The sequence below is a fragment of the Nomascus leucogenys genome, chromosome 17, assembly GCF_006542625.1.
Source record: "Nomascus leucogenys isolate Asia chromosome 17, Asia_NLE_v1, whole genome shotgun sequence".
Lineage (NCBI taxonomy): Eukaryota > Metazoa > Chordata > Mammalia > Primates > Hylobatidae > Nomascus > Nomascus leucogenys.
In genome coordinates, this window is record NC_044397.1 from 57,173,399 (window position 1) to 57,200,127 (window position 26,729).

Here is a 26,729-nt window from a genome sequence, read left to right on the forward strand (position 1 = left end):
CTGTCAGGATTGCAGAATGAATCAGAAGTTAGAAATTAGTAACTGCCCATCAAATGTCCTAAATCGGAAAGAAACAATAATAGATGTGAGAAATATGGACAAGAAGCTCAACATCCACCCTCAGTTCGGGAAACTTTCTCTGTAGCTACAAGTAAATCACATGCCCATCTCTCTGAGCTTTCATTTCTTCATCTGAGACAAGGGAGGCTTGTCCTATGATCTGGGATGCCTCTTCTAAGAAACTGTGCTTCCAGAAGAAGACAATTTTCCTTGAAATCATGTATGATAATGTATAATGTACAAAGATGTCATTGCTGTTACTGAGTTAAAAGGTCAAACACAAAGTAAGCAATTCTAAGCACTACAGAGATGTTATCTAATGATATATCCCTATAAGTGCTTTTAAAAATTTATATTTTTCTGAAAAGGATAATGTATCCCCATTGGGATACAACTTGATTCTACTGTACAATAGCAATGCATTTCCTGCAACACAACATTGTGGGAAGAGAAGGCAGAATGAGGCCCAGCGCCTACCTTCTCGGTACTTGAGCAGAATGTCCCATAGGCTATGCCGGGAGCAAGGGTCCACCCCACTGGTGGGCTCATCCAGAACCACGGTCCTCGACATGCCCATGAAAGCAATGCCAAGGGAGAGCTTCCTCTTCAGGCCTCCAGACAGAGCTCGGGTCTGTTTGTGCTGATGCTGGGTTAAGTCCACATCCTGAAGAGTTCTGAAATTAGAAGAAAACATCACTCTTCTCCCTGAACACCTTAAAACTTTGCTTCTAATTTCGCTCCAGAAATAATGACTAACAGTGGCTGAAATCGTTATAAACCACAAATATATCACGGAGGTGTGGATGCTACACACACATGTGAGTCTCACCAGAGCAGCACTGACTTTCTTCAGGTTCAGATGGAACCACACCAAGGGACACCAACCATGATGCAGACCAGCAATATCTGCCCAGAATTGTTCTTGGAAATACTTGCATTGTCTCCTCTCTGGAGAACCATGTCTCTCATTTCACTCATACCTTCTGCCAGGGAGGGCCCTGCATCCCTCTACAGGGTATGGAGTACAGTGGAATGGTTGATGTACCAGTGTGGTCAGAAGAAGCAAGGCAGGCCCAGCTCTACTGCTCAGCAGAGAAGCCCTTCACTCTCTGGCCCACTGTCCACTAAATCTGGATCACCTGACCTTCCTGATTAATGCAGATATTCCAATGAAATGCCATGTGCAAAGTATAAATTATCATTTGCTATTAATGTAAGAACAAGTGTCCTGTTCTATTGCAGGGATCTTTCAGTCTTAGGAGTTCCAGATCCCAGATACCCAGTGCAAAGCCTTCCCCATGTGAAACTTTACCCCACTTCCAGGGATCCACTCTCTTTTCTTACAAATAACTTCCCTCACCACTGTGGCCCTGTTAACTCTACAGGAATACTTACTGCCCTCATCACCTACTTACCATCTTACTCATTGTTAGAGACCCAGTTTAAACAATGCCTTCCTGAAACCTTCCCTTGACCACTCAAACCAAAGTGGAGTGTCTCCTCGGAGCTGCAGGCATGTTTCTACCTTCCTGATAGCCAGCAGCTGAAGTCATGTTTCTACCTTCCTGATAGCCGGCAGCTGAAGTCAGCAGCTGAATTCCAAGCAAAGAATTGGGTGAATCCCATTGTCTGCCTGATGACTAAGTAAATATTTCATGTAAATACTTCCCATCCTGACCTAGAAAGAGTTCAAGCCCACTGCTTAGGGTTTAGTGTTCACTCTGTGCACTTAATGTTTCATCCAAGTCTTATAGTGCATTATCTGCTGGTTAAATCTCAACCTAAATTTATAGTAATAATTTATGCTCCTGTTTTTCACGTGTTCCCAGTGTGGACAACACCCTATTGGAAGGAGGAAGACAAATGTTTCCATTTCACCAGGTAACTGCCTAGCCCTGCAATCTCCCAACACATTCCCAGCTGCAAGATTCCAATCTAGCAGAGGAGGTCGATCTATTAAGCCGAACTTAGCACATTAACCAGAGATCAGTCAGCAGAGAAGACAAATAGACAAGAAAACAAGTCAGTAAGATGTCAGATGTTCTCAAATGTGCATGTTCTGGTTACCTTTCTATGTTCAACCCCAAACCCCTCCTTCTTCATTTCTTCCATTGGCACTACTTGGGATGTCTATGGTACCCTCCAGGGTGGCCCCATGCTGCTGCCTCATTGTGCACCCTAAGCAAGCTGGAAGCCTACCTCCTCTTCATACACCTGGCATTGAACTTCAGGAATGCTTTTGGCCCCCTGCCACTTTGACCCCACCTGTGCAGTCCTTCACAGAACCTTCACTACACAGGTGTCAAACAAGATGTTAAGCAAAAGGGACCAACCATGCTTCTTCAATCAAATTTATGCAAAGAAGCTGGGGCCTGCTCTCTATTATATCTTATGCAACTGGTTAGCATTAAATTGACCAATCTGGTTCACTCTGTATTTTTACTTCTGTTTTTAGTGGAGACCTGTTTTCCTGATGTACTTTGAACTTCAATATACAAACACATTCTGTGGACAATTTTGCTCCCCATCGTGTGTGTGTGTGAGTGTGTGTGTGTGTGTGTGTTTTAAAATTCCTGAAGCCAAGAGCAGTAGGTAATAATGATAGGGCGGAGGGAGTGAAGATGAGCCTATTTCATTCATGTGTATTTTATAAATTCTTGCAAGATTGCACAAATGGTCTATAGCGTCATAGGTGCTGGTTCCATATTGGATATAAAGGTAGGGGCATCAAAGAGCAACGAAGCACAGGTCCTTCTGCAGGAAGTCAGAGTTACCTAGAGAAATCATGTGTATATATCCAATTAGGATACAATGAGATAAATGTTACAGATGAAGTATAAGCAACGTGCTATGGGAAGCTCACAGGAGATGGTGAGTTACTTGTCTTGGAGAGGTCCAACTTAAGATAGAACTTTCTATCACATCACAATACTGTAGAATCTATAATTCTGAAGAATATCATTCATTCATTTCATAAACGCTTTCCTACAGAGGAAATCCCAGTCACTTTATTTTATTTTTTAAATGTTAGCTTCAAGCCTGGATAATCATATTTAACATTTATTAGACATGTATCATACACTGGGTACTATTCTAAGTGCTTTACGTGTATAAATTATTATAATCCACATAACCTCCAAATGAGGGTCTTCTCATTATTAGAACCACATTATATTTGGAAAACTCGAGAGAGATAGTATATGTTGTTAAAGCTTTCTAAGTGGAAGAGCTGCATTTAACCACTAGCACTCTGAAGCCAGAATACACACTGGCATCCACTGGGTCCCTGTGACACGCATCAGATATACCTGTTAAGTGTCTCACTCCCCACATGGACTGGGGCTTCCCCAAGAACAAGCCCCTTTGTCTTATTATGTCTGTTTTCCCAGAACCAGGCATGGAGGCTGAAGATAATTAGCACTCATGGCATTTTAATCAGTGAATATAATATCCACTAAGGTCAATGGAAGTAAAAGTCCTTGACTTATTTTGTACAGAATGACACATTCCTAGGACTCTAAGCCACTGAGGCAATGGCCAGGGTCAGCAAAACAATGTCTGAACACCCATCATTGCGGCAGGGAGAGAACCCCATTGCAAAGCCCAGTCATTTCCACTCTGCTGGTTTCTGGGCATTGTTCATATGCTTGGAGCGGACTTAAAAATTAAAGAAGACAGCAATTTGTAAACACTGGCCAGAAGTTTTTCATCTGTTGAATTTTTTTTAATTTTAAAGCTATTTAGAGGCTAGTGTTTTTCTAGTTATTGATCTTATACATACCAAAAAGAAGCAAATAATTTTTGCAAAATTACATTTCCAAATTCCTTCTCAAAAGGACAGGATAATCCTCTAATTGAGAACATTGCTAGGCAGCAGGGAAAGGAGGAAAAGATATTTTCTCCTATTAAGACCCAATTATGCACCAGAGAATGTGTTTCAGATGCTGCTCTTTAATCATCCATTCATTTATTCAAGGAATGTTTACTGAACCCCTACAATGCCTGGCACCTGCCACCTGCTAGGGCTAGAGAAATAAATCAAATCTTATCCTTGATTCAAGAAATTCAAGGTCTAGTGGAAAAGACAGGCAAGAAATTATAATAAGAGTATAAGTAAGTATGGTAATGATAAAGTCCCAGGTGCTATAGGGATTCCCTCTGACTCCAGAGAAAGTGGCATATGAAATCAGTCAGATGGGTAGTGAGAGTAAGTGAAGTGGGGATGCTTGAACAGTGTGTTCCAGGAAAAAAAAAGAGGAAATCACTTGCCAGGACTTGGGGGAGAAAGAATAGCATATGCAAGGAACAAAGAGATTCTGTCCTTGAAATACACGGAAAACCATACAACGACCTCAGATAAGACAGGAGAGAAAGGCTTCAGCCAGAACACATACCCATCATAAATCCTGTTCAATAACTGCTGTTTCTTTCCTTCACTGGGTCTCCACGTGGGGCAGGTGTCTCCTTTTGTCTCACTGTGACCTTCCCCACCTCTGCTGAAGCCCCTAGCCTTGAATCTCAGGTCATCTGAGCATATCATCCACTGTTGGGTGGTGTTGTCATAGATGTTGTCATCTACCCATCCCTGAATCTGCTCTTGTGCACTGCCTCTTTCTTCAGCTCTGCTCTTATCATTATTCTTAGAGATTTTATTAGTATTTGATGTAGCATATCCTCCCTTCACTCCACCAATCCCATTTACTCACAACCAAGTTACATCCTAGACCTTGTAATTTCTAACAAACACATCTTCTCCAGGCTCTCAATTCCATGCATCCTCTTCCGACTACTTAACTTTATAATCACTTCTGTGCATGAACTCTTTACCTTGAAAAACAATGAAGCTAATGGAAGCACTCACAGACTGAGCTCTTGGTCCTTCTGTTGTAAGTGAGCCTGCTGTGCTCTCAGGAGAGACATCCCCTTGTCTCTTATCTAAATCCCTTCCCCAGTCCCATACAGCATAGTGTCCCAGCAAGCCACCTGCTCTGTAGCTCAATCCAATTATTCATTCTCTACTGGGGCATTCTCATCTGTGTACCGATATGCAGCTGTGATTCCCGTCTTTGAATGGAAGAGGAGCATTTTTTTCTTTTGACCTCATTTTTCCTTTTTGACACTATCATATTTCTTTGCTTTTTTTGCAGCAAAACTCCTAAGATGTGCTGCTGCCAATTTCTCTTCTTCCATTCTCTCTTTAACTGACTCTAATAAGACCTTCATTCCCTTCACACTACTAAAATTGCTCTTCTAGAGGTCACTAGAGCCCTCCACATACTAAATCCAAAGGCCATTTTTTAAGTCTTCGTTTTACTTGACCCTCAACAGCATTTAAGGTCTGATCACACCCTCACCATTAGTGGACTTGGTTCACTTCTTTGTCTTCCGCCTTTGCTACTGATCTCTCTTTCTTGCCTGCTTGGCTGTTTTCTCCCCATCTCTCCATACACTCCATGTTGGAGTGTCCAGGGATCAATGCTTTGTCCCCTCTTCTAATCTTCCTTCACTTATGCCCTCAATGATCTCATTACTATCAAACAAATGTGCCTCCAACCTGAGTTGCATGGTGAACTCCAGAACTCTAAGTGGTAACGTTAACTACATAACAACATCACACTGACTTAAGGGTCTAACAAAGTTCCTCTCTTGACTACGCTTATCTTCTTTAGGCAAAATTAAGGGCGAAACAGTAATGATCTGAATCTTGACACATGTTTACTCTAAAGATTCTAGCAGGGATGCTACCTCCCTTGAACTCACATTTTAATGAAACTAAACATTAAGGAAACCAAGCAGTGATACAGGAGACTAATAGGGAGCATGTTGGATCTAAATCAGATGTTTGCAGTTTTCCCTTTCTCTAATTGAAGACTACTGTCCCAAAACATGATCTTATTCTGATTCCTTTTGTGCAAATTGGCTTTGTTGCTAGGTAACACTCTGTGCGCTGATAATCATTAAGGTTGCCTGGCACCCAAAAAAGATGAAGCAAATGTAGCATTGTTAGGTGTTTGATTTAAGCTCCCAATCTCAATCACAATAGAGTTTACTGTGGTCTAGGGTAGATGCATTTTAAAAAATTACAATAGGTAACCTATGACTTGCTTTAAGAAATCAGGTTGGACATAGCCAATTTGCTATCTCATAACATATAGTCCATAAGATACCTAGCTATTTCTCACTAAGTACCCACTCAAATTTAAGACAGCTTTGAATAGTACAAACTAAATATTTTACATGTACATCCAAGTGTCCACTGTCATTAACATTATTACTATTTCCAGCCATTCTCTGAAGACAGCACAAGATGTGAACCAGCCACCTTCCAGTAGAGAATGCCCTCCAGTAGAGATTATAACAATAATGTGAACGTTCAGCGGGTGACAAAAGAAGAAAGGATGATTTAAATAAAATGTATAGTATCATCCATCACTTTAACAATGGACTTCTGTCCCTCAAGGACTTTTTCCATCAATTCAGGCTTAATTTGCACATGGCCCTCACAGTGTCAGCATCCATCCAGAAGGGGATTTGGCTTTTTCTACACTTGCATTTATAGTATAGCTGGTCTCTAAACACAGGCACGAATTTCAGTTTGAGATCATCTAAACAAATACTGATCCCATCCAAGTATGGGAAAATAAAACTGTGCAATGCAGTGGTACATTTCTAGAGAACCGGTTTGTCGTTTTCCAATGCTGCTCTCCACTAAAAGATTTTCAGGGGTAACGTGAGCATGGTTTTCCCCAATGCCCTCCTTTCAGACCCTGACCCCCGGGTAATATGTGCCTCTTCCATATTCTTCTTTTTTTTTTTAACAATTTTAATTTTTTTATTATTAGGAGTTTTTTTGACACTTTGAAAGAAATGAGGATATATTGCACATTACAATTTGCAGTATGAGAATTCAGTATGAAAAAAACCATTCATTTGGCTTATCTTGTTCAGAACTTGCTGTGCTCCCTAAAACTGAGGATTGATGCATTTCAACTCTACAAAATTCTCAGGCAATATCTCTTGGAGTATCTCTTCCCCTTCCCCATTTTCTCTGGAACTAGCAATATGCTGTATTCTCATGTCCTTCATGTCTCCTAACTTTGATTCAAAACTATAAAGAATTGATCAATACAAGGCCACAGCGCACTCATCACACTCAAGAATCAGCAAACTCCCAGCAGGGCTCAACCCACAAGAACCGAAGCTAATCCATCAATCTGATAGAGGTAAGCAAATTTAAAATAATTCAAATATAAAAGAAGGACACAAAAACAGACACTATGAAAAGAAAAAAGCCTCTACCATATTCCGTGTTTGTGATCTTGTTTTGTTTCGTATCTCCAACAGAATGTTCATAATACTGCCTCACTTAGCCCCTCTAGGATCCCATGGGTGCAATCTGACCTTACTCGGGTGAGATTCCTTCAAGAGAAATGCCCCAGAGGCAGGTTCCACAATGCACCAGGGATCCTTCATCCACACGTTCCCCACTGTGGGTTGCTAGTGATACACCTGCCCTGCCTGCCAAGTTCCGAGAGTGCATTTTAAAGCTGCTGCATTCACTAGCCCCAGGGAGGGCAACTGTTAACAAATCACCTTCGCTTCTCAGACTCCTGGAATCCCCAATGGGTGTCCATACTCCCATTAGGGCATCAACACTAGAAATGTGCTAGAGAATCTGCCCTCTCTCCACCCAGTGGGTCTTGTCTTCCCAGAGACCATGCCCACATGCTACAACATAGTGGCCAGCTTGAAAGAAAGGCAGCAGAAGGCACTTTGCATCTGAGAGTCCTAGGTCAGATCCTGGCTTCCCTCTCCGAGCTGCATGGCACCATCTCCTGGAGCCTCTGCCCATATCCAAGGGAAAAGACACTTGAATGAGATCACTCATGTAAGTTCCTGGCACATATCCGCCATAGCGGCTGGCACACAAAAAGGTGTTAAACAAATGAAAGTCCTCATTTATACATTGTAGGTAGCCATTGCAGAGGTGAGGCTGGAAGCAGACGGTCCCTCTGGCCATCTGAGAGAGCCCACAAGGGGCTTCTTTCCTGCCCTGGCCCACGTGGCCTGCACAACATCCCAAGGCCATGGTGGGAGGGGATCTGGTCCTTGAAGGATCTCAGGATTTGGGCACACCAAGGAAACTGAGGTAGCAGCAGAGGGGAGGGTAATAAATAAGAAAAACCAGCATGGGCAGGAGCACAGGCAGGCAGTGCCCTGGTGGGAGCCTAGCACCACAGCTGGCCTCAGCATCAGATACCTCCAGGCTCCTTAAACTCACATCTCTAAGACAAACTCATCACTTTCCTCTCCCCCACTTCTCAAATAGGCTCTCTCTATACACACAGCTGACCCTTGAACAACGCAGGGACTTAAAGCACCACACTGTACACAGTCAAAAATCTGTGTATAACTTTCAACTCCCCCAAAGCTTACCTACTAATATTCTACTTTTGACTGGAGGCCTTGCCAATAATGTAAACAGTCAGTTGACACCGCTTTTGTATGTTATATGCATTACATGCTGTATGCTTACAATGAGGCAAGCTAGAGGAAAAAAATGTTATTTATAAAAGCATAAAGAAGAGAAACTATATTTACTATTGTCTAACTGGAAGCAGATCATCATAAAGGTCTTTATCCTTGTCATCTTCATGTTGAGCAGGCTGAGGAGGAGGAGGAGGAAGAGGAGAGCTGGTCTTGCTATCTCAAAGGTGGTTGAGGCAGGTCAGGTGGAGGAGAAGGAAAGGTAGCAGAAGAGGTAGGCACACTGGGTGTTACTTGTATTGAAAACATTTGAATATAAGTAAGACCTGCAGGGTTCAAACCTGTGTTGTTCAAGAGTCAACTGTATGTTGAAAAACACTGTGCTTGCCTGAGCCAGACATCTGGGGATTACCGTGGACGCCCCCTCCTCTCTTATTCCCCATTGGGTCTGCATTTCTCTTTCCTCCTCACCCTACTGGACCTCTCCTGGCCTAATCTGTTCTTAGTGCAGGAGTCCCCAGCTCTCCCCGCGACTTGGGCTCACCCCAGCCCACCCCATCTTCCACCTGCAACTGGAGACAGCGTGTGACCCATCATTGGGCGGCCATCGTACCAGGTGCTCAGCACTCTCCAGAGGCCTCATGCCCATGAACAGCCTACGGAACAAAACCTAAAATCTTGCAAGGCTTAGGAAGCTTCTGTAATGTGTCTGTGCACAGGCCTGCAAGAGGGAGGCCTGTGGACCCTCTAAGCTGCACATGCTGTAACATATTGCAGCCCACCCACTGCAGTCAACCCCAGGTCATCCTTACTCATCCTGTAGCCTGTTGCTCAATCATTACCTCTGCTATGACCCTTCACCATACAGCCAAGGGCAGCTGATCCCCTGCACCCACTTCACACATACCCCAGTAGAGCTTTTTCAGCATCATTGTTTGCACCTGAGGTTTCTTTCGGAACTCAAGGGGGTTGAGGGATAAAATACAACAAATATGGTGCAATATATACAGCTCAAGCGATGGGTGCACCAAAATCTCACAAATCACCACTAAAGAACTTACTCATGTAACCAAATACCACCTGTACCCCAATAACTTACGGAAAAAATATAAAAATAAAAATTGAAAAAGAAATCCAGTTATTCAACTCAAAGAATGATTATTATACTACAGTGAATCAAACAGACTACGTCCCCGTAGTCAAGGGGTTTGCTATCTGGTGGAAAGAAACAGAAGACAAATACACAGAGGCTGCCATGAAATGATAAATGTCGTAAATAAGAGCCAGAGAAATAGAGGAGACTCAGGAGAGCGAGCGGGAAGGTGTTCTGGATAGAATGCTCAGGAAGTTTGCTCTGGTAAGATGGTGTCTGAGAAGAGCCAGGATGTCAGTGAGGCAGGCTGCACGCCGAGGCCATCACAGCATGAACGCAGCGAAGGGCCTGTTCAGTGTGCTCAGGGAGCCACCATAAGACCAGTGCAGCTGGCACCACACAATGAAGGATCAGGTAAAGCAAGAAAGGCTGGCAGGGCCTTATAAACGTATAGTCCGAAGGAGGAGGGTTTTGAGGTGGAAGGGGGCACTCATAATAAATCTGAGACAATAGGCACAAGAATGTAAATTACACAATTGTAGGCCTCCATACCTTTAGATGGAGTGATGTGAGTCCTTGAAGGGCAGTGGGCAGAGAAGGGCCAGGACCTGGGTACATTTCTAACGAGCACTCCATGTGGAGTGCTGAAAGCATGTGACATCAGGAAGCTAGACAATGATCTAGGGAGAACAGCTGGGGGTTGGGTTTGGGGGCAAGATAAGCTTTGCAGAAGTGAGCCAAAGGGGCTGGAGGAAAGGGGAGAAGAAGCCGACAGCATGCAGGAAGGCCAGCTGCAGCCCTGGTGTCTCTGCAGAGGCATGATGCACGGGTGACCTGATTGCAGGGATGGAGAAGCAAGCAATGGCAGATGGAGAGGCCAAGCAAAAGAAGGGTGGAATGGAGCATTCTCATTGCAAACGTTTTGCTTGGTCTCTGGCCATATCGCCAAAGGCACATGGAATGTGTGACAACTTTAAGACTCATTCCTCTTTTTCTCAGTGTTCCAGGGCTAGAAACATCAAGGTAGAGCTCCACCATCCTGAAGCACGTAGGGGAAAAAGTGGTAAAGAAATAAGGTTATACCGTACAAAACAACACCAAACCCTGTGAGCTTTCACCTTAATTAAATGCAGATTGTAAATACTTATTTATAAATGTAAAGCTTGCAAAAATAGTGTAAAATAACAATATTCTATAAGAATTCATGACATTCACATTTTCTTCTTAGGAATGTGCAGTCCGTTACCAGTTATACTTACACACGTGCCTCCAAGGGCCCCTTCCCCACACCCTCATGCCATGGTTGACGTTCCGCTTTGCAAAGTCCATCCATTGGAATGGCCAAGGATGCAGCACTAGCCCTAGGAGGCCAGAGCCATGCATCTTCCTGAGGGGGCAGAGCCCAGCACAGGACAGAGGGCCTGCACACTTAACTACCAGTGTTTGCTCAATCGATGACCCCAGCACTGGATTAATGTTTCCACCTCCAGCTACTCTCCTTGACTTTCATTGCTCCACTTCCCCCTCCAATCCATGCTTCCATGGTCATCACCCTCAAACACCACTTTGTTCTCTAATCAGGAACCTACTGTCTCTCCCTTTTACCTCTGGTCTAAACTTCTATCAATGTCCAGTGAGACAGGGCACACTGCCTTGCTTTTGCCTTGCTTCCCATCCTGGATACCCTACTTCCTTTCCAATTCTCCCCACATATTCTCAACTCTAGATCTTCCTTGTGCTATTCCACTTTTATATAGGGTTCAGCCCTCCATGTGGACCAACCAATGTCCTACCCATTCTTCGTGGTCCTACCGGCACTTCTCTGCTCCCTGCCTTGTGCAACCAGTTAGTCAGCATGACCTGATTCTTCTAAATTTGAATAGTCTTCAAATACAGGCCTTCCTGGCCCATGCACCCCAGTGGCATGACCATAAATCAGGCTGTCACCACCTCTTGCCTACACTGGCCACTGTGTATCCAGTCTCTCCCATGGCACCTGCTATGATCTGGCAGGAGAGATCTTCCAGATCTCAGGCTAATCACAATCCCCCACTCATGAACACCTACTTGCTCAGTGAAGTTCAAACTCCTTAGCATGACTGATAAGGCTCCTTTTTTCTTAATCTTTATGTGTGTGTGTGTGTGTGTGTGTGTGTGTGTGTGTGTATGTGTGTGTGTGTGTGTGTGACAGGAAGGAAGGAAGGAGTTGAGGAAGAGCTAGGGATCAAGGAGAGAGAAGGCAGACTAATCAGCTTCTTGACAACCAGTTTTCCTGCTGCCTTTGAATTCTTTTCATTTCAGGACACCCCTAGGGACCTTTTGCTCCAGACACACACAGTTTCCATCAACAGCCTCTGTGCTTACATGTGCTCATCTCTTCCCCACTTCAAAGACAAATCAAATCAAATTCAACGCCTTCCCACAGAAGCCTTTTCTGACATTCTCAGTGTTGGTGGCTGTGTCATAATTCCATAGTTAACAACCATTTGCTAATTATTTCATCTTATAAATGTAGACACGGATGATTTTTTAAGTGTCTCTTTCTAGTGTCTTCACTTCCTTACACAATGGGCAGAGGCAGGAGATGCAGAGAGACAACTGTTTACTAACTGATTGACTTGCTGATGCAGCTCCTTCTTGGTCCACTGAGGCACCTTTATGGAAGCAAAGAGCAGCAAATGTTCCCGGACGGTGAGGTTGTCCAACAGGACGTCCTGCTGCAGACACACACCAAGCTCCATTCTGACCCTCGACAGGTCTGTCTGCAGGTTCTTGCCATTGATGATGATGGTTCCAGAAGTGGGAGGGTGGAGCCCCGTCAACATGGATCTGCCAGAGAAAATAAGACTGCATGGAGAATATGCGTTGCTGATAACTGTGAACGTCAGCAATCCAGTCAGCTCCAGGATGGCACATGCATCCTGCCAAGATCACTCACCTTCTGCTGACCTGGTTTTTACACAATCAGTTAAAAGATGTGAGGAATTTGAGGGCACATTGGCTGGTTGATGTTGAAAGTGTGAGTTTAACATGTTTATGCTACCACATGAAATAAAAATGCTCCTTGACTTCCGATTGGGTTATGTCCCAATAAACCCATCAAAAGTTGAAAATATTGTAAGTCAAAAATCTATTTACATCTAATCTACCTAACATCACAGCTTAGTCTAGCCTACCTTAAACGTGCCCAAAACATTTACATTAGCCTATAGCTGGGCAAAGTCATCTATCACAAAGCATATTTTATAATAAGGTGTTGAATATCTCTTGCAATTTATTGAATATTGTACTGAAAGTAAAAAGCAGAATGGCTGTATGAGTCCTCAGACTATGGTTTCTACCTAACATGTATCACTTTCACACCATCCTAAAGTCAAAATATCATTAAGTTGAACCATTGTAAGTCTGAACTGCGATCATAGAGAATTATAGTTGTATGGGACTTTAAGATGACAACATTCAACTTTTTACAGATGAGGAAACATGCTAAAGAAATGACATATATACTTAAATCCTCATCATTAAATATAAGCAAAACAGAGATACAAAGCTAGGCCCCAACCCTGGAGCCAGTCTTCCTTCTGCTGCTCCCGGGATAGTCTGTGTGTGTTAAAACCACAAGAACTCAAGCGGCCTGCCACCACAAGCTCACATGACCGACTTGACCAACAGAAGCCTCAGAATTGCCTAGTTCTGCTTCCTTGTTTCAGGAAGTTTCTTATTTAAGTTTTAAATTGGTTTCTCATTTCTGAAAAGTTAAACATGCCCCTACCACAGGACCTAGCAAATCCACTCTTTAGTATTTACACATGAGAAATTAAATGTGTGCCAACACAAAGCTGTACGCACAAATGTTCACAGCAGCTGTGTTCGCAATCACTGACAAAGAGAAACAACCTCAATTGCAACCCATGGATGAAAACGTAAAGAAACTGGGTTGCCTCCATATGGTGGATACCACTCTTCTGTCCCAAGGAGCAGGCTGCTGGCCCACCACCACCATGCCTGGGTCCCCAAAACAGTCTGCTGAGTACAAGAAGACAGACATGATCCCATTTACAAGAAATTCTAGAATAAGTAACCTAGTTTTTAGTGACAAAGAGGAGATCAGTGATCACATGAAGGCCAGGGTCAAAGGAGAGCACAGGAAACCTTGGAGCGGCATAGAAAGGTTCTGTATTTGTGGTGCTTGTTCCGGCACTAACCAAATGTGTCAAAACTCATCAAACTGTACACATCAACAGATACTGTTTACTGCACAAAAATTAAACCTCAGTGAACTTAAAACTCTTTGCTATATTATTTTCAAACCTATCTGGGGGATACTATAAAATAGTTTATACACATTCCCTAGAAGTCTCAAAGACTGTTGTTTTAAATAGTAAAGACCCCCGTCTTTGACTGACCTCTCAGCCTTTCATCTAAGAATTGCCAGGTGGAGGCAACCACTTAGGATGACTCAAAATGTATTACAAATGTACACTAAAAGCAACACAATCATTGAACCTTAAATCTTTGAGAAACCCCAAATGTAATTCTCATCATTCTGCTAAACAAGCAGCCCAGGTTTTCCTTGCAAGAAATGTGTCTTAGTAAAAGCAGGGTGAGAGGAACTGGATGGCTGAGTCATTATTTGTGCAACTTGTGGTTTCCCAATTTTCAAACACTAAAAAAACACTCACACTCATTTCCAGGTCCATTTCTGTATCCAAGGAACAAATAAAAACTGTCCATATTCTTTCTTTCTATTTTTTCAGTGTGAGATTTCTGAAGTTTCATGTGTTATTGCTCTACCTTTCTTATTAAGTTTGAGGCAAAGCCCTCTTCATGGCTTTAATTAATCACACTTTAATGCTACATATTTAGTGAGAAAAAGAACAAAAGAGAAAGTGATTTGTTCAAAAGAGATATTTCATAATTTTAGTAGTTTAACCTTAAACCTCCACTTCTACAGCCAGCCCAAGGCTGTGAATGTTTGAATTCCTTGTTTCTCTGGGAGCACATGATTTGATTCTTTAATCAAATCTAGAGCCATTGAATCCTAAACCAAACATCCACCCTTAATGAGAAAAGACCCACACAAGAACCAGAACATGGAAAAGAAAAATAATCGGGTGTTTAAAAAATTTGCAAATACCACTGTGATATTCCTCTTCCTACAGATATGCAAGCAAGATGATACTTAGTAGGACAAACACTGAAAGTGCCAAAGGACTTTCAAAGACTAAAGTACAACACGGTAAATTATTTGTAGAAAATACAAGAATTAAGGCTTTTAAAAAGCTATCCACCACTACCCCTTTGACTGGGCCCCAGGCCTACAGTGCACCTGTGCAGTTGAGGACATAGGGCCTCTCTCACACGGGCACTCAAGAGGGGCTCTGCCTTTCATCTGTGTCTCTAAACTCTGTACTGAGACTCAAAATTTTTTAAAAAAGGAAAAGAAATCAAACCTTCTGTCTCACAGGTAAACTGAAGTTTTAAGAATCAAATGCCCAATGTTTGATAAGGGTAAAATGGGACCCACATGATAGTGGTTTTCCCGGCACCATTTGTCCCCAGCAGGGCAGTGATTTGGTCTCTGTAGAAGGTCAGGCTGAGGTCTTGGACCACAGCCTTGTGGCCCTCATATTCCTTGGTCACAGACACCAGGGTGACTCCCGGGGCACTTCCTTCAAGCTCTCCTTCCCTGTTTTGCAGTGATGACCCTGTGATGAGAGAGATGAAAATTCATTGTGAAAAGACTTCAAAAGCCCTAAAAATAATGCTCATATTTATTAATGCAGTGTTCTGCTTTGAAATTGAATTCCAGCTCTGTGAAGCATACAAATCACTCAAAAATCTTTCTTTAGCAAGAACAAGAAGCAGACTATATAATGGCAAACATTAAGTGATATCACTGATTACAAAGTTTTGAACCCTTATGATAACCATTTTGTAAAAAATAAAAAAAAATAAAAACACACACATGTATTTTTAAGTAGAGAAAAAAACAACAGGCAGATTAGTTACATATAAAATGTTCATGAGAAATAGTCTCCTGAGGACGTGAGAGTGGATAGATGCTTGTTGATGTGTTCCACATTTTCTAAAAGATTCACAATTCAAAAAAATATTTAGATTGTTTAGATTACAATGTTGACTTGTAATCTAAACCCATCATGATGGGAGCTTGTTTATCTCTGAGTGATGCATCTCTGTTTCCATGGAGATGGCCTATGAATTCATCCTTTTGCAGAGGTGCCCTGTGCCTGCACCTGCAGGAACAGGCCACAACTCTGGAGTGCAGAGGCACAGGGACAGCCCTGCCCCTATCTCCTGAGAACCACAATCCCTATTTGTAAGGGACAGTGATATTCTCCCTCACACAGGAATACTGAATAAACCAGCATGGATGAGAACACTTAAAATTTTTTAAATGCTTTACACAGGGTAGCTGCCCATCTTTGCTTTTATTTCTTACACATATTCATTTTGGGACTAATGCTTCAATTTTGCTAAATTGTAATATACACAGAAATGCACATAATGCATAGAGGGGAGGACGCTAAATAATAAATAATGGGAACTCCCTGGGGTTCCTGGGTTTCACAGAACAAACACTGTCAGGGCATACTGCCTTGCATCTTGGCCTTGCAGCTGTTTCCCAGCCCATGACAGCCTAAATGTAAGTCTCTCTAGGAATCAGCACACATTTGCAAAGGCTGGACCAGAAAAACAAACAAACAAAAAAATCAAAATGGCTCGGAGGAAAAAATACATGCATCTAATAATTCTACTCCTTACAAACCTTTACTGTCAAAGTTCTCATTGAAGAACAGACTAGAACTTAGAGAGTATTGCCTTTTCTCCACCAAGAAACCCACACTCTTCCAATATGAGGCAGTAAAGGGGAAATACCATGGTTTCCGTAGACCAAATGTTCCTAAAAAATGAAACAATTAAAATTAGTTTAATTTTTTATTTAGGTGAAGGTACTGTATTAGAATATCTTAAGTAATTAATATAAAATGTCATCCCATGTTAATATTTTTAATATATGTCCCATATACAAAAAAGTGACATCCCAGGGCACAGCTATTAGCTTTGCAGTAGAGCCCTAACTCTCCCTTCTCGGCCTGATCCACAGCCATGTGCTAAAACCCCCTCTCAGCCACTTCCCCCAAGACATCTTTAGAGTAGGGGTTCAATAAATGCTTTTTGGATAATTGCTGAATATTCCCAGAGTAAAGTCCCACCCTGCCCCACACTGCCCTTCTATTTTGTGATTGTTCTTCGTTTGCCTATCTTTGATGTTTGCATGGATTCCTAGACAAGAGGAAGAGCATGAGGTAAGTGTAGGAGAGGATTAATCAATTAAAACTTCTACAAAGAAGAATAATTCATAATGCTAACATTTCCATATGAAACATATTACCATTCTTCAAAAGTATTCTCCAAATTCATTTCAGCCCATTTAACAGTCACTTTGCCCTCATTACATGTTGAAATGAAAAGGGATTTCATTATTAACATTTCCCAATTTTCTTTTAACACATCCATTCTAGTTTAAGTTTGATGAACGCAACTTACCTAAAGGCCTAAATTCTACAACTGATTAGAATTATAAAGGCTGATATAAAGACTATTATAGCACTTTGATCATCAAGCAGAAGAGAGATATGAAAGCCCTCGCACATTCTAATCAAAAAATAGAGATGTTCATGCACTCAAAGGAGAGCACATGTATCCAATACCTTTTGAAAGTAAAGGGAGGGTTTGCAAAATTTTCCTCCCATTCTACAGAATGGGAGACATGTCTGTTCACTCTGTCGATAGTTTCTTTTGCTGTGCAGAAGCTCTTCAGTTTAGTTAGATCCCATTTGTCAATTTTTGCTTTTGTTGCAATTGCTTTTGGCATCTTCGTCATGAAATCTTTGTCCGTGACTATGTCCTGAATGGTATTGACTAGGTTGTCTTCCAGGGTTTTTATAGTTTTGGGTTTTACATTTAAGTCTTTAATCCATCTTGAATTAATTTTTGTATATGGTAATAAGGAAGGGGTTCAGTTTCAATTTTCTGCATATGTCTAGCCAGTTATCCCCACACCATTTATTAAATAGAAAATCCTTTCCCCATTGCTTGTTTTTTTAGGTTTGTGAAGATCACATAGTTGTAGGTGTGCATTCTTATTTCTGGGTTCTCTATTCTGTTCTGTTAGTCTATGTGTCTGTTCTTGTATCAGAACCATGCTGTTATGGTTACTGTAGCCCTGTAGTACAGTTTGAAGTCAGGTAGTATGATGTCTCCAGCTTTGTTCTTTTCGCTCAGGATTGTCTTGGCTATTCGGGCTCCTTTTTAGTTCCATGTGAATTTTAAAACATTTTTTTCTAGTTCTGTGAAGAATATCAATGGTAGTTTAATGAGAATAGCATTGAATCTACAAACTGCTTTGGGCAGTGTGGCCGTTTTAATGATATTGATTCTTCCTGTCCATGAGCATGAAATGTTTTCCATTTGTTCTTGTCATCTCTGATTTCTTTGAGCAGTGGTTTGTAGTTCTCCTTGTAGAGATCTTTCACCTTGTTAGCTGTATTCCTAAGTATTTTGTGTGCGTATGGCAATTGTGTATGGAAGTTTGTTACTGATTTAACTCTGGGCTTGACTGTTGTTGCTGTATAGGAATGCTTAACTATGCATCTGACAAAGGTCTAATATCCAGCATCTATAAGGAACTTACATAAATTAAGCAAAAAACAAACACTCCATTAGAAAGTGGGCAAGGGACATAAAGAGACACTTCTCAAAAGAAGACATACATGGGGCCAACAATCATATGGAAAAACCTCAACATCAATGATCATTAGAGAAATGCAAATCAAAACCACAGTGAGATACCATCTCACATCAGTCAGAATGTCTATTATTAAAAGGTCAAAAAATAACAGATGCTGGTGAGGTTGTGAATAAAAAGGAATGCTTATACACTGTTGGTGGGAGTGTAAATTAGTTCAACTATTGTGGAAGACAGGTGGTGGTTCTTCAGACCTAAAGATAGAAATACCATTTGACCCAGTAATCCCATTACTGAGTATATTCCCAAAGGAATATATATCATTTTATTATAAAGACACATGCACACATATGTTCTTTGTGGCAATATTCATAATAGCAAAGACATGGAATCAACCTAAATGGCCATCAATAATAGACTGGATAAAGAAAATGCGGTACATATACACCATGGACTACTACTATGCAGCCATGAAAAGGAATGAGATCATGTCCTTTGCAGGGACATGGATGAAGCTGGAGGCCATTATCCTTAGCAAACTAACATCCTTAGCAAAGGAACAGAAAACCAAATACTGCAGGTTCTCACTTATAAGTGGGAGCTGAATGATGAGAACACACGAGGGGGAACAACATGCACTGGGGCCTTTTGGAGGGTGAAGGGTGAGAGAAGGGAGAAGATCAGAAAAAATAACTGATGGGTACTAGGCTTAATATGTGGGTGACAAAATAATCTGTACAACAAACCCCCATGACACACATTTACCAATGTAACAAACCTGCACATGTACCCCTGCACTTAAAAGTTACAAAAAAATAAATACATAAAGTGAAGGGAAGCTGTTTAGCTGCTGTGAGGAATAGCACTGACTTTTCTTTGTGGGCTGAGTTGTGTCTCCACAGGTTTCATATGTTGAAGTTCTAACCCCCTGTACTTCAAAATGTGACTGTATTTGCAGACACGGTCTTCAAAGAGGTAATGAAGGCAAAATGAAGTCACAAGGGTGAAGACTAATCCAATGTGAGTTGTGTCCTCATAAAAGAAAATTTGGACACAGATACACAGGAATGACATGAGGAGACGATGCCATCTGCAAGCCAAGGAGAGTGGCCTTGGGAGAAACCAGCCCATATATATACCCACATACACAGGCCTACAGCTTGATCTCAGACTTTTAGCCTCCAGGATTGTGAGACAATACATTCCTGTTGTTTGAGCCACCCAGTTTGTGGTACTTTGTTATAGCAGGCTGAGAAAATTAATGCAGGCAGGTGTCCTCCAAGAACCTTGCAAAGCAATAACCATCCCTCTGTAGGAAAAGGATGAGTAGCAGCTGGAAAATCAGGTCATATCACAGCCAGCATTCCACTCACTGTGTTCCAGGCACTGTCCAGGGTATCTGGTTGTATTAATTCACACAGTCCTGTGACCACCAACATGTCAGGTATAATTATCACCTCTACCTTCCCAATAAGAAAAGGAGGAACAGCAAGGCTTGCCCAATGACACACAGCTGATGGCTCCAGAAGCTACACACCGGTTAGCCTCTCCTCTAGCAGCTCCTACCTGTCTGAATACGCAAGTGCAGTCATGAGGATGCTTTGGGTTGCCTTTTACAACAAGAAAGAAGCACAGTTTCTTCTGGTACCAATTACACAAAAAACCCCTGTTGACACATACATGAACAACGAGTGTGTGGAAATCAAAGGAGATAGAAAGCAAGCAAATACATCAGGAAGATAATTCTCACAAAGCTGCAGATCTTGGGCTCAGAGGCCTCTCAGGCAACCACACCCAGTCGCAGCTTAAGTGGGCACCACCCTTAGCAAGGGCATCCGGATGCCTTCGAGTGTTTATAGATTTGAATCAGCAATTAAAATTCTAGGATTCTAGATGACACAATGACAAAGTGGGGACATACATCTGAACATAAATATATTCACTGTAGCATTACTTATAGTGGGGACAAAGCAGAAATTATTTAAACTTGCAAAGTAGGAGAAAGGTGCAGGAAGTTATTACTTTCATTTAATGAAATGTTGAGCAGCCATTAACAGTACTTTCAAAGATGTGGATAAATGCTTATGATAAAAATATTTTTTTAAAACAGAGGGAAATTTACATATACAGTGTGAACCCAACTAGGTGCAGAAAACTGTCTGGAAAAAGCCTGGGAAATGTTAGTTCTGGTTAGTGATAGTGGAGATAATTGAATTTTCTCCTGCTTCCTGAAATATTTTTCAATAAACTTTTCAAACATTTTACAATAAACACATATCCATCTGATGCATTATAGCTCCATTTTTCAGAATCATAGGGGAGAAAAGAATATTTCATACATGCACATTCTAAAGGTGAAATAAGGCACAATTTGCCTGTTCCAAATGAAGTCATTGAACACCTTCACATTTTGAGTGTATGCAAGGAAATCCTGAAGCAAGCCTCAGCTCTGCTTCACTTCGATATAAGTGGAAGTTGTACAAAGATAAATATGATTTCAAACTCAGGGCCAGGACTCAAAGTGAGGATCACCATACATGTGTGTGTGCACACACATACGTATACCCACATACACATGCGCACACACAGGCATTCACACACATGAGTACACACGTACACATGCACATTTTCATGCAGCACATGCACACATGTACATGTACACACACAGAAGCGTGGACACATAGACAACTGCAACAATGTCAAGAGTCACCAGTTTCTTGCAATGGAGCTAAGACATTACTCTTTATTAGCTGTATCCTTGTTTTCTCACTTGAGTCTTTCGGAAATGATACCTTCCTGCAGCCCTGATTTACTGTGGGAGATGCTTGGCTGAGAAATGAATAACTAAGCATTTTGTACAGAGGTAGGAGGAGAGATGCTGGCTCATCTCCCAGGGCTCACAGTTCCAGCTGTCAGCCCAAGAATGAGCAGGACAGGTGAGGCCTCAGCACAGTGACAAAGGAGCAGGGCAGAAGTCACCTAGATCTGGAACATCGTATCCCTTGCCCTTCTGTTCTCCGGTTTATACCTTCCTGTTCCAGGGAGATGTCAGTCATCAAACAGAAATCAACTAGTCACACCCTCTAGTGGTACGAGGGACACGCCAATGAATCAGGCAGAGACTGCACCTTCTTATGACCTTCATTCTAGTACAGATGACCAAAAAATAAAATCAATGACAGAAAAATACAAGATGATACTGTCATCATAGGTTTCCACCTATGCAAAACAAAAGCAGGCCCTTCAACCCAAGAAAAAGGAGTGAGAATGAAAAGACAGAGATGCTGGGAGGGATGCTAGATTCAGAAAATACAAACACAGGATGTCCAATTAATTTTGAAATTCAGACAAACAACAATTAGTGTTTTAGTATGAATATGTCCCCCAAATTATTTGTAATTTATCTGAAATTTGAATTCACCTGGGTGCCTTGTATTTTATCTGCCTACCCTGTGTGGGTGTGCTGGGCACATTGGAGACTGCCCCCCAACTCCCCATCAGCACAACGGGAATAGAGAGTGGGGTGTGAATCTGCAGCAGAGCAGGTTCGGGTGGCCTGGGAGCCACTGAGGATATTATTTATTCTCTAGACATTTTGGAGTTGGGGAAGACTGTCATGCAAGGGAGGGACATGGTCCATTTGGTCTATTTTTAAGAAAGATAACTTTGTGTCAACATGGAGGTAGGATGCAGAAGTGAGGTGCTGGGGTCGGGGATACCTAGAGGAGTGGGAAGGAGTTACAAGGGCATTGTAACTCGCTGTAAGTCCAGATCAGGCACAGTGAGGCCTGAACTAAGGTAATGGCTTCAGGGATGGGAGGTAGAAACAAACGTGAAAGACACTCCAGAGTTAGGAAAAAATAAATTAGAAATAAATTGAATATTAAGCGTTGCTTTGCTAATTAAACCATCTCAGCCATTATCTGTCTGGACTTTTAAAACCTCCTAATTAATCTACTAATCTAACTAAAGCAGGGAGCTGCCAAATGCAAGCTGGCATGGAAGCCGCTCAGCTCTTTGGCTTGCCTCTGCAATCGGCTTTTGCTTATAAATCCAAATTTGTTTTATGTGCACACTCTAGAAGCACATACAACCTGCTCACATTACCAGATGTAATTGGGCACATTAATATGTGCAAAGGCCCTCCATTTACACGGAGATTTTCTCCTCAAAGGGAACTGCCTGCTGGCTTATGCAGGCCAGGAAACTAATCAGCATTGCCCCCCAAAACTGACAGTGATAAAAGAAGAAGTCAATGAAATTAGACAGATCGAGCAGAATCAAATTTAACTGGAAGCATATAAAAACAGTTTATGCAATGAAAACTCTTTGAGAGGACCAGATGTTTGCTTGTGAGCTCTTGACTCAAGCGTGGAGACCTGCAGTTGACGCTGAGCACCACAGGCCAGGAAATGATCTGATGCTGGATCTATAGAGTCTCCCAGTCAGACAGCGGGGCTGAGAAATGCTGGGGTCATACTCACAGGGTCACTTCATAACAAGGAAAGAAAATGGAGAGAAAAGCATTCGTTTGAGGTATGGGGTGTGTGTGTGTGCGTGTGTGTGTGTGTGTATGTGTGTGTGTGTGTGACAGAGAGCAAAAGAGAGAAATTTCTCACCTGCCTCCTACCTCCCATCTGAAGACATCCTCCTACCCACAGGAGACTTTGGAACAGTGTTTTAAAATGTAGATTTTATTATTACTCAAGTATGATGATGCCAACAAATCGGGAAATAACTGTCATTGAAACTACACTTTGTTAGACCCCAAGAGAAGGAGGCATGACGCACCACACAGGGTCACACAGGGAAGCACCAGTGTCAGTCAGGAGACAGGGGAAGTAGGGAGGGGTGCTGTGGGAATGTGAACAAGAGCCTTTACTGTGGTTTTCAAGGGAAGGAACATGTGAGGAAGGGCAAGTACGTTTCTAATTAACTACTGTGAATAATTTCATCAGGCTCTTGGGGAGAGAGTCTGTCCCTAGTTGGCTGGTACCTTGCCCTGGGCTGATCAGGCCAGGTGGACAGAGTGTGAGCGCCCCGTAGAGCAGGTGGTAGAGGGTGTGGGCTCTGGATTGGTTGTTTGCTTGTGAAAGGCACATCCATACATGAGTCCTTTACGATGGCTAGGAACTGGCTATCCCTGGAAGGAACAGTCCCTCTAGGGTCAGTAACTGCACTCCTTCAACCCCAGTCAAAGCCTCAGAAATAAAGACAATAAAAAAGTGTGATTAATACAATGGGGATGGTACAATTGCCTTTAGTGTGCAGATGCCTGGGTTAGTCGATGCCCTACAAAGCGCAACAAAGAAATGTCCTTGACTTGCCTTCTGTTAGCCTGATCACACACAGCCATGCAAATGCAAAGTGTTGCATGGTTATTAAGCCTAGGACATATAAACTCAAAGTTTCTGTGCGGTTTCAGTACACACTAAATTTTTCAGAAATCCAACCACTGTGTAAACCAGTGGAATATTATTGTTTAAAGCAGAAATTGTCCATTGTTTTGGAAAACCATGCCATCAATAGTGATGTCACTCACTGCTTTTGAGTTTGCAATGCAGTACGGCTGTATCAATCTTCATTCTGCCCCATTATATGCAAATACATGACAAAAGATGTGAAGATTGCTTTTAACAAACTTAAAACCAGATATTTTTGAATTGGTAGAAATTCAGAAAATGCACTAAATTGTATTAATAAGGGTTAGTAACTATGTTACATTGTCATTCTATATATATATTTTAAAACTGTATAGCACAATAAGACCATTTGGCAAAAATTACACATTGAGATGATTAACATGAGGCTCCCTATTAGTTTTCAATCTTATTTTGATGCTGTTCCCAGATACTCACCCCTTGGCTTCTCTATAAAACCCTCTCATATTATTAATATTATTCCTTTGTCCAATCAGTCCTCTATTTCCTGTCACTACTAAAGAATAGATCTCCAAAATCTGTAAAGACTGGAGGCTGAATGGAGAAACTGAAATGAGATAGAATTATAAGACAGGAAATGGATCTTCTGCTATGTTTTGTCATTACCTGCCCCATGTGTTAACATAGGGAATTTCCTGATTACTTTTAAGTAAGACCCAGGTCATTTACAAAAATATTATTCTTTTATTCACCTCATTCATGTATAATATTTCTTCCCACATTTTTCCTACTTCAATTGAAGTTATTTTCATCTTTTTAATCATATACCAATAACTCTGATCTAGTACTACTTAATATTAGCTTTACTTCTAGTGTCTACATTTCTCTTTACTTATGCATTTTCTTTCCTTTTAGTGCCAAATGGCTTCTGACCATTCTCCTTCTTTTAAATCCGAATTTATTCCACATAAGTGTAAGCAACTGAATATCTCATTCTGTGTTCCAATGAATTCATGCCTGAGCACTGAGAATGTACATGTTATCTTATTATAAATTAGTTTCTATTTCTCTTTTATACTAAAATTTTTAAATTAATTTTAAGACTCATATGCAGGTAGTTTTCATTATCTATAAGTTTCATTTCAAGAGAGTAAAGGAGGTAATATAAAACATTTCTCTTAAAAAGAAGATATTGGGTCTGAGAGCTCCTAGAAATTATAATCCTCTTTATGGATCTGAAAGCCCTTCAGTAGTGTCTGGCAATTATATTCTTTGTTATTATTGGCAGACTTTGTCAAAGTGGAAAATAAATACTTCGTGCTATTTAAGAATATGTAAATTGCCAACTCTTATTTTTAGCTTTTGAAATAAAAGAATCTGAATTTTGTGATAACTTCAAAAATGTTTATTGACATATTTATTCAGCTCTATGCCGTTGTATTTTTAAATATGTGTTATAAATATGTTCGAGCTTTGATTTTTTTAAATTCTGTAATAGACTCTGATCTTTTTTCCTAACTAGCTGGTAGCTAAAATTAGAGTTACAATCACAAAGAGAAAATATAAAACCCCCACTCTAAATTCACTAAATAAAATGTCGAAATGAGTGTCTGCCATTCAAAGGTGGATTGAGGTCCTCCTGCATTTGCTTCTCTTTGCAGGGTGTAGGATCCAATGCAGCTGGGACTCATAACTCATTAGAGGTCACAGAACACTTTGTATGGCCTGATGAAAACATGGAGACATTCCCTAGAAAAGGTACATCCGAGTGAACTTAAGGGAGACTTGCAAAGTAAAATCAGCAGATTTTTTTCTCCAGTTGGATGTGGCAGGGTAAGAGCTGATTCTGAAGTAGCTCAAGTTTAACATATTGGGTAGATATTAACCGTGAGCCATATTGTGAGACTGCAGAATTGCAGTGTGAGTGTATGAAGATGGTGGATTGTTTGTTTAACCTTCACCTAATGGGAGGGCAGGGAATTAGGAGTCTGAAGGAATGGAAGGACAGGAGATGAAAGAAGGAACAGGAGATCATGGTTTCCCCAGCTGAATATACGTAAGTTCCAAATGTGGCATGGTTCAGATGGCCAAGGTACTTCCAAAAGATTACCAAATCTAGCATTTGAATCTCCTGGTCCCCTGAGGAAAACAGTTTTTTTTAATTTCCTCTGAGCCTCAAGTTGACCTCACTGAACTTTTAGAAAGAATTTCTTCTTAAAAGCCACCAGCTTAGCCAAACATCCCCTGACCCACAGGATAAGGAATGACTCAATACTGTCCCACTGGTGGGGACATTCTCACCATCACTTAGCTTTTCTGAGTTCAGTTACCTTCCTCTATGAGTGTACTCCCAATTCCCTTTTCTGCCCTTCAAATATGAGCTAGACAGTGAGCCCTCTGCACACCAGACATCCACCTCAAGGCTCAGTCTCTTTTAAAACTTTTCAATTTAGAATTCCACAGTGGGATTCAGCGGGAAAGTCTCAGCTGAATACAATGTTCCTTCGCTTTACTATAATGTAGAAAAATATTGCCCCTAGGAGCCTCTTGCCTTAGACGCTGATGGTTGAGGGAGAAATCAGATCATTCTGGGTCCCGGGACACATTTTATCTTCATCTCAACATCGCAGAGAGTAGACTTTTTTGCTGGTCTTTGTATTTTAAACTGACATCACAAATGTATTTTGTAACATTACTTTCTTATGTTATTTTTGCTGCTTCTCAATAGTCAATTGCTTCTCATCCAATTTCCCTGAACCCTTGGCCTTCTCAACTCATTTGTCTTATCTCTTATTTCCTAGAATCTTATTTCTTAAGTTTTATTTTCTTAAATTTTATTCAAAGTACCAAGACAATGCAGTCTAAGTTTTTCCTAAATAAAACACATTTCCAATTTATGTTCTCTCTCTACCTCTTGAGGGCCATATATTCCTAC

The 26,729-nt window shown here is 41.4% G+C and overlaps 1 protein-coding gene across 1 annotated transcript in view; it reads right to left on the reverse strand.

The window, feature by feature from the left end:
- The window catches only part of ABCA13 (ATP binding cassette subfamily A member 13), a 489,071-nt gene that overhangs the window by 250,122 nt on the left and 212,220 nt on the right, over positions 1–26,729 (reverse strand). The window contains exons 36-39 of the mRNA XM_030795834.1: positions 16,431–16,565; positions 15,168–15,348; positions 12,251–12,469; positions 538–734 (exon numbers count right to left, since the gene is read on the reverse strand). Coding sequence (XP_030651694.1) covers positions 538–734; positions 12,251–12,469; positions 15,168–15,348; positions 16,431–16,565 — 732 coding nt within the window. The remainder of the gene's footprint in view (positions 1–537; positions 735–12,250; positions 12,470–15,167; positions 15,349–16,430; positions 16,566–26,729) is intronic.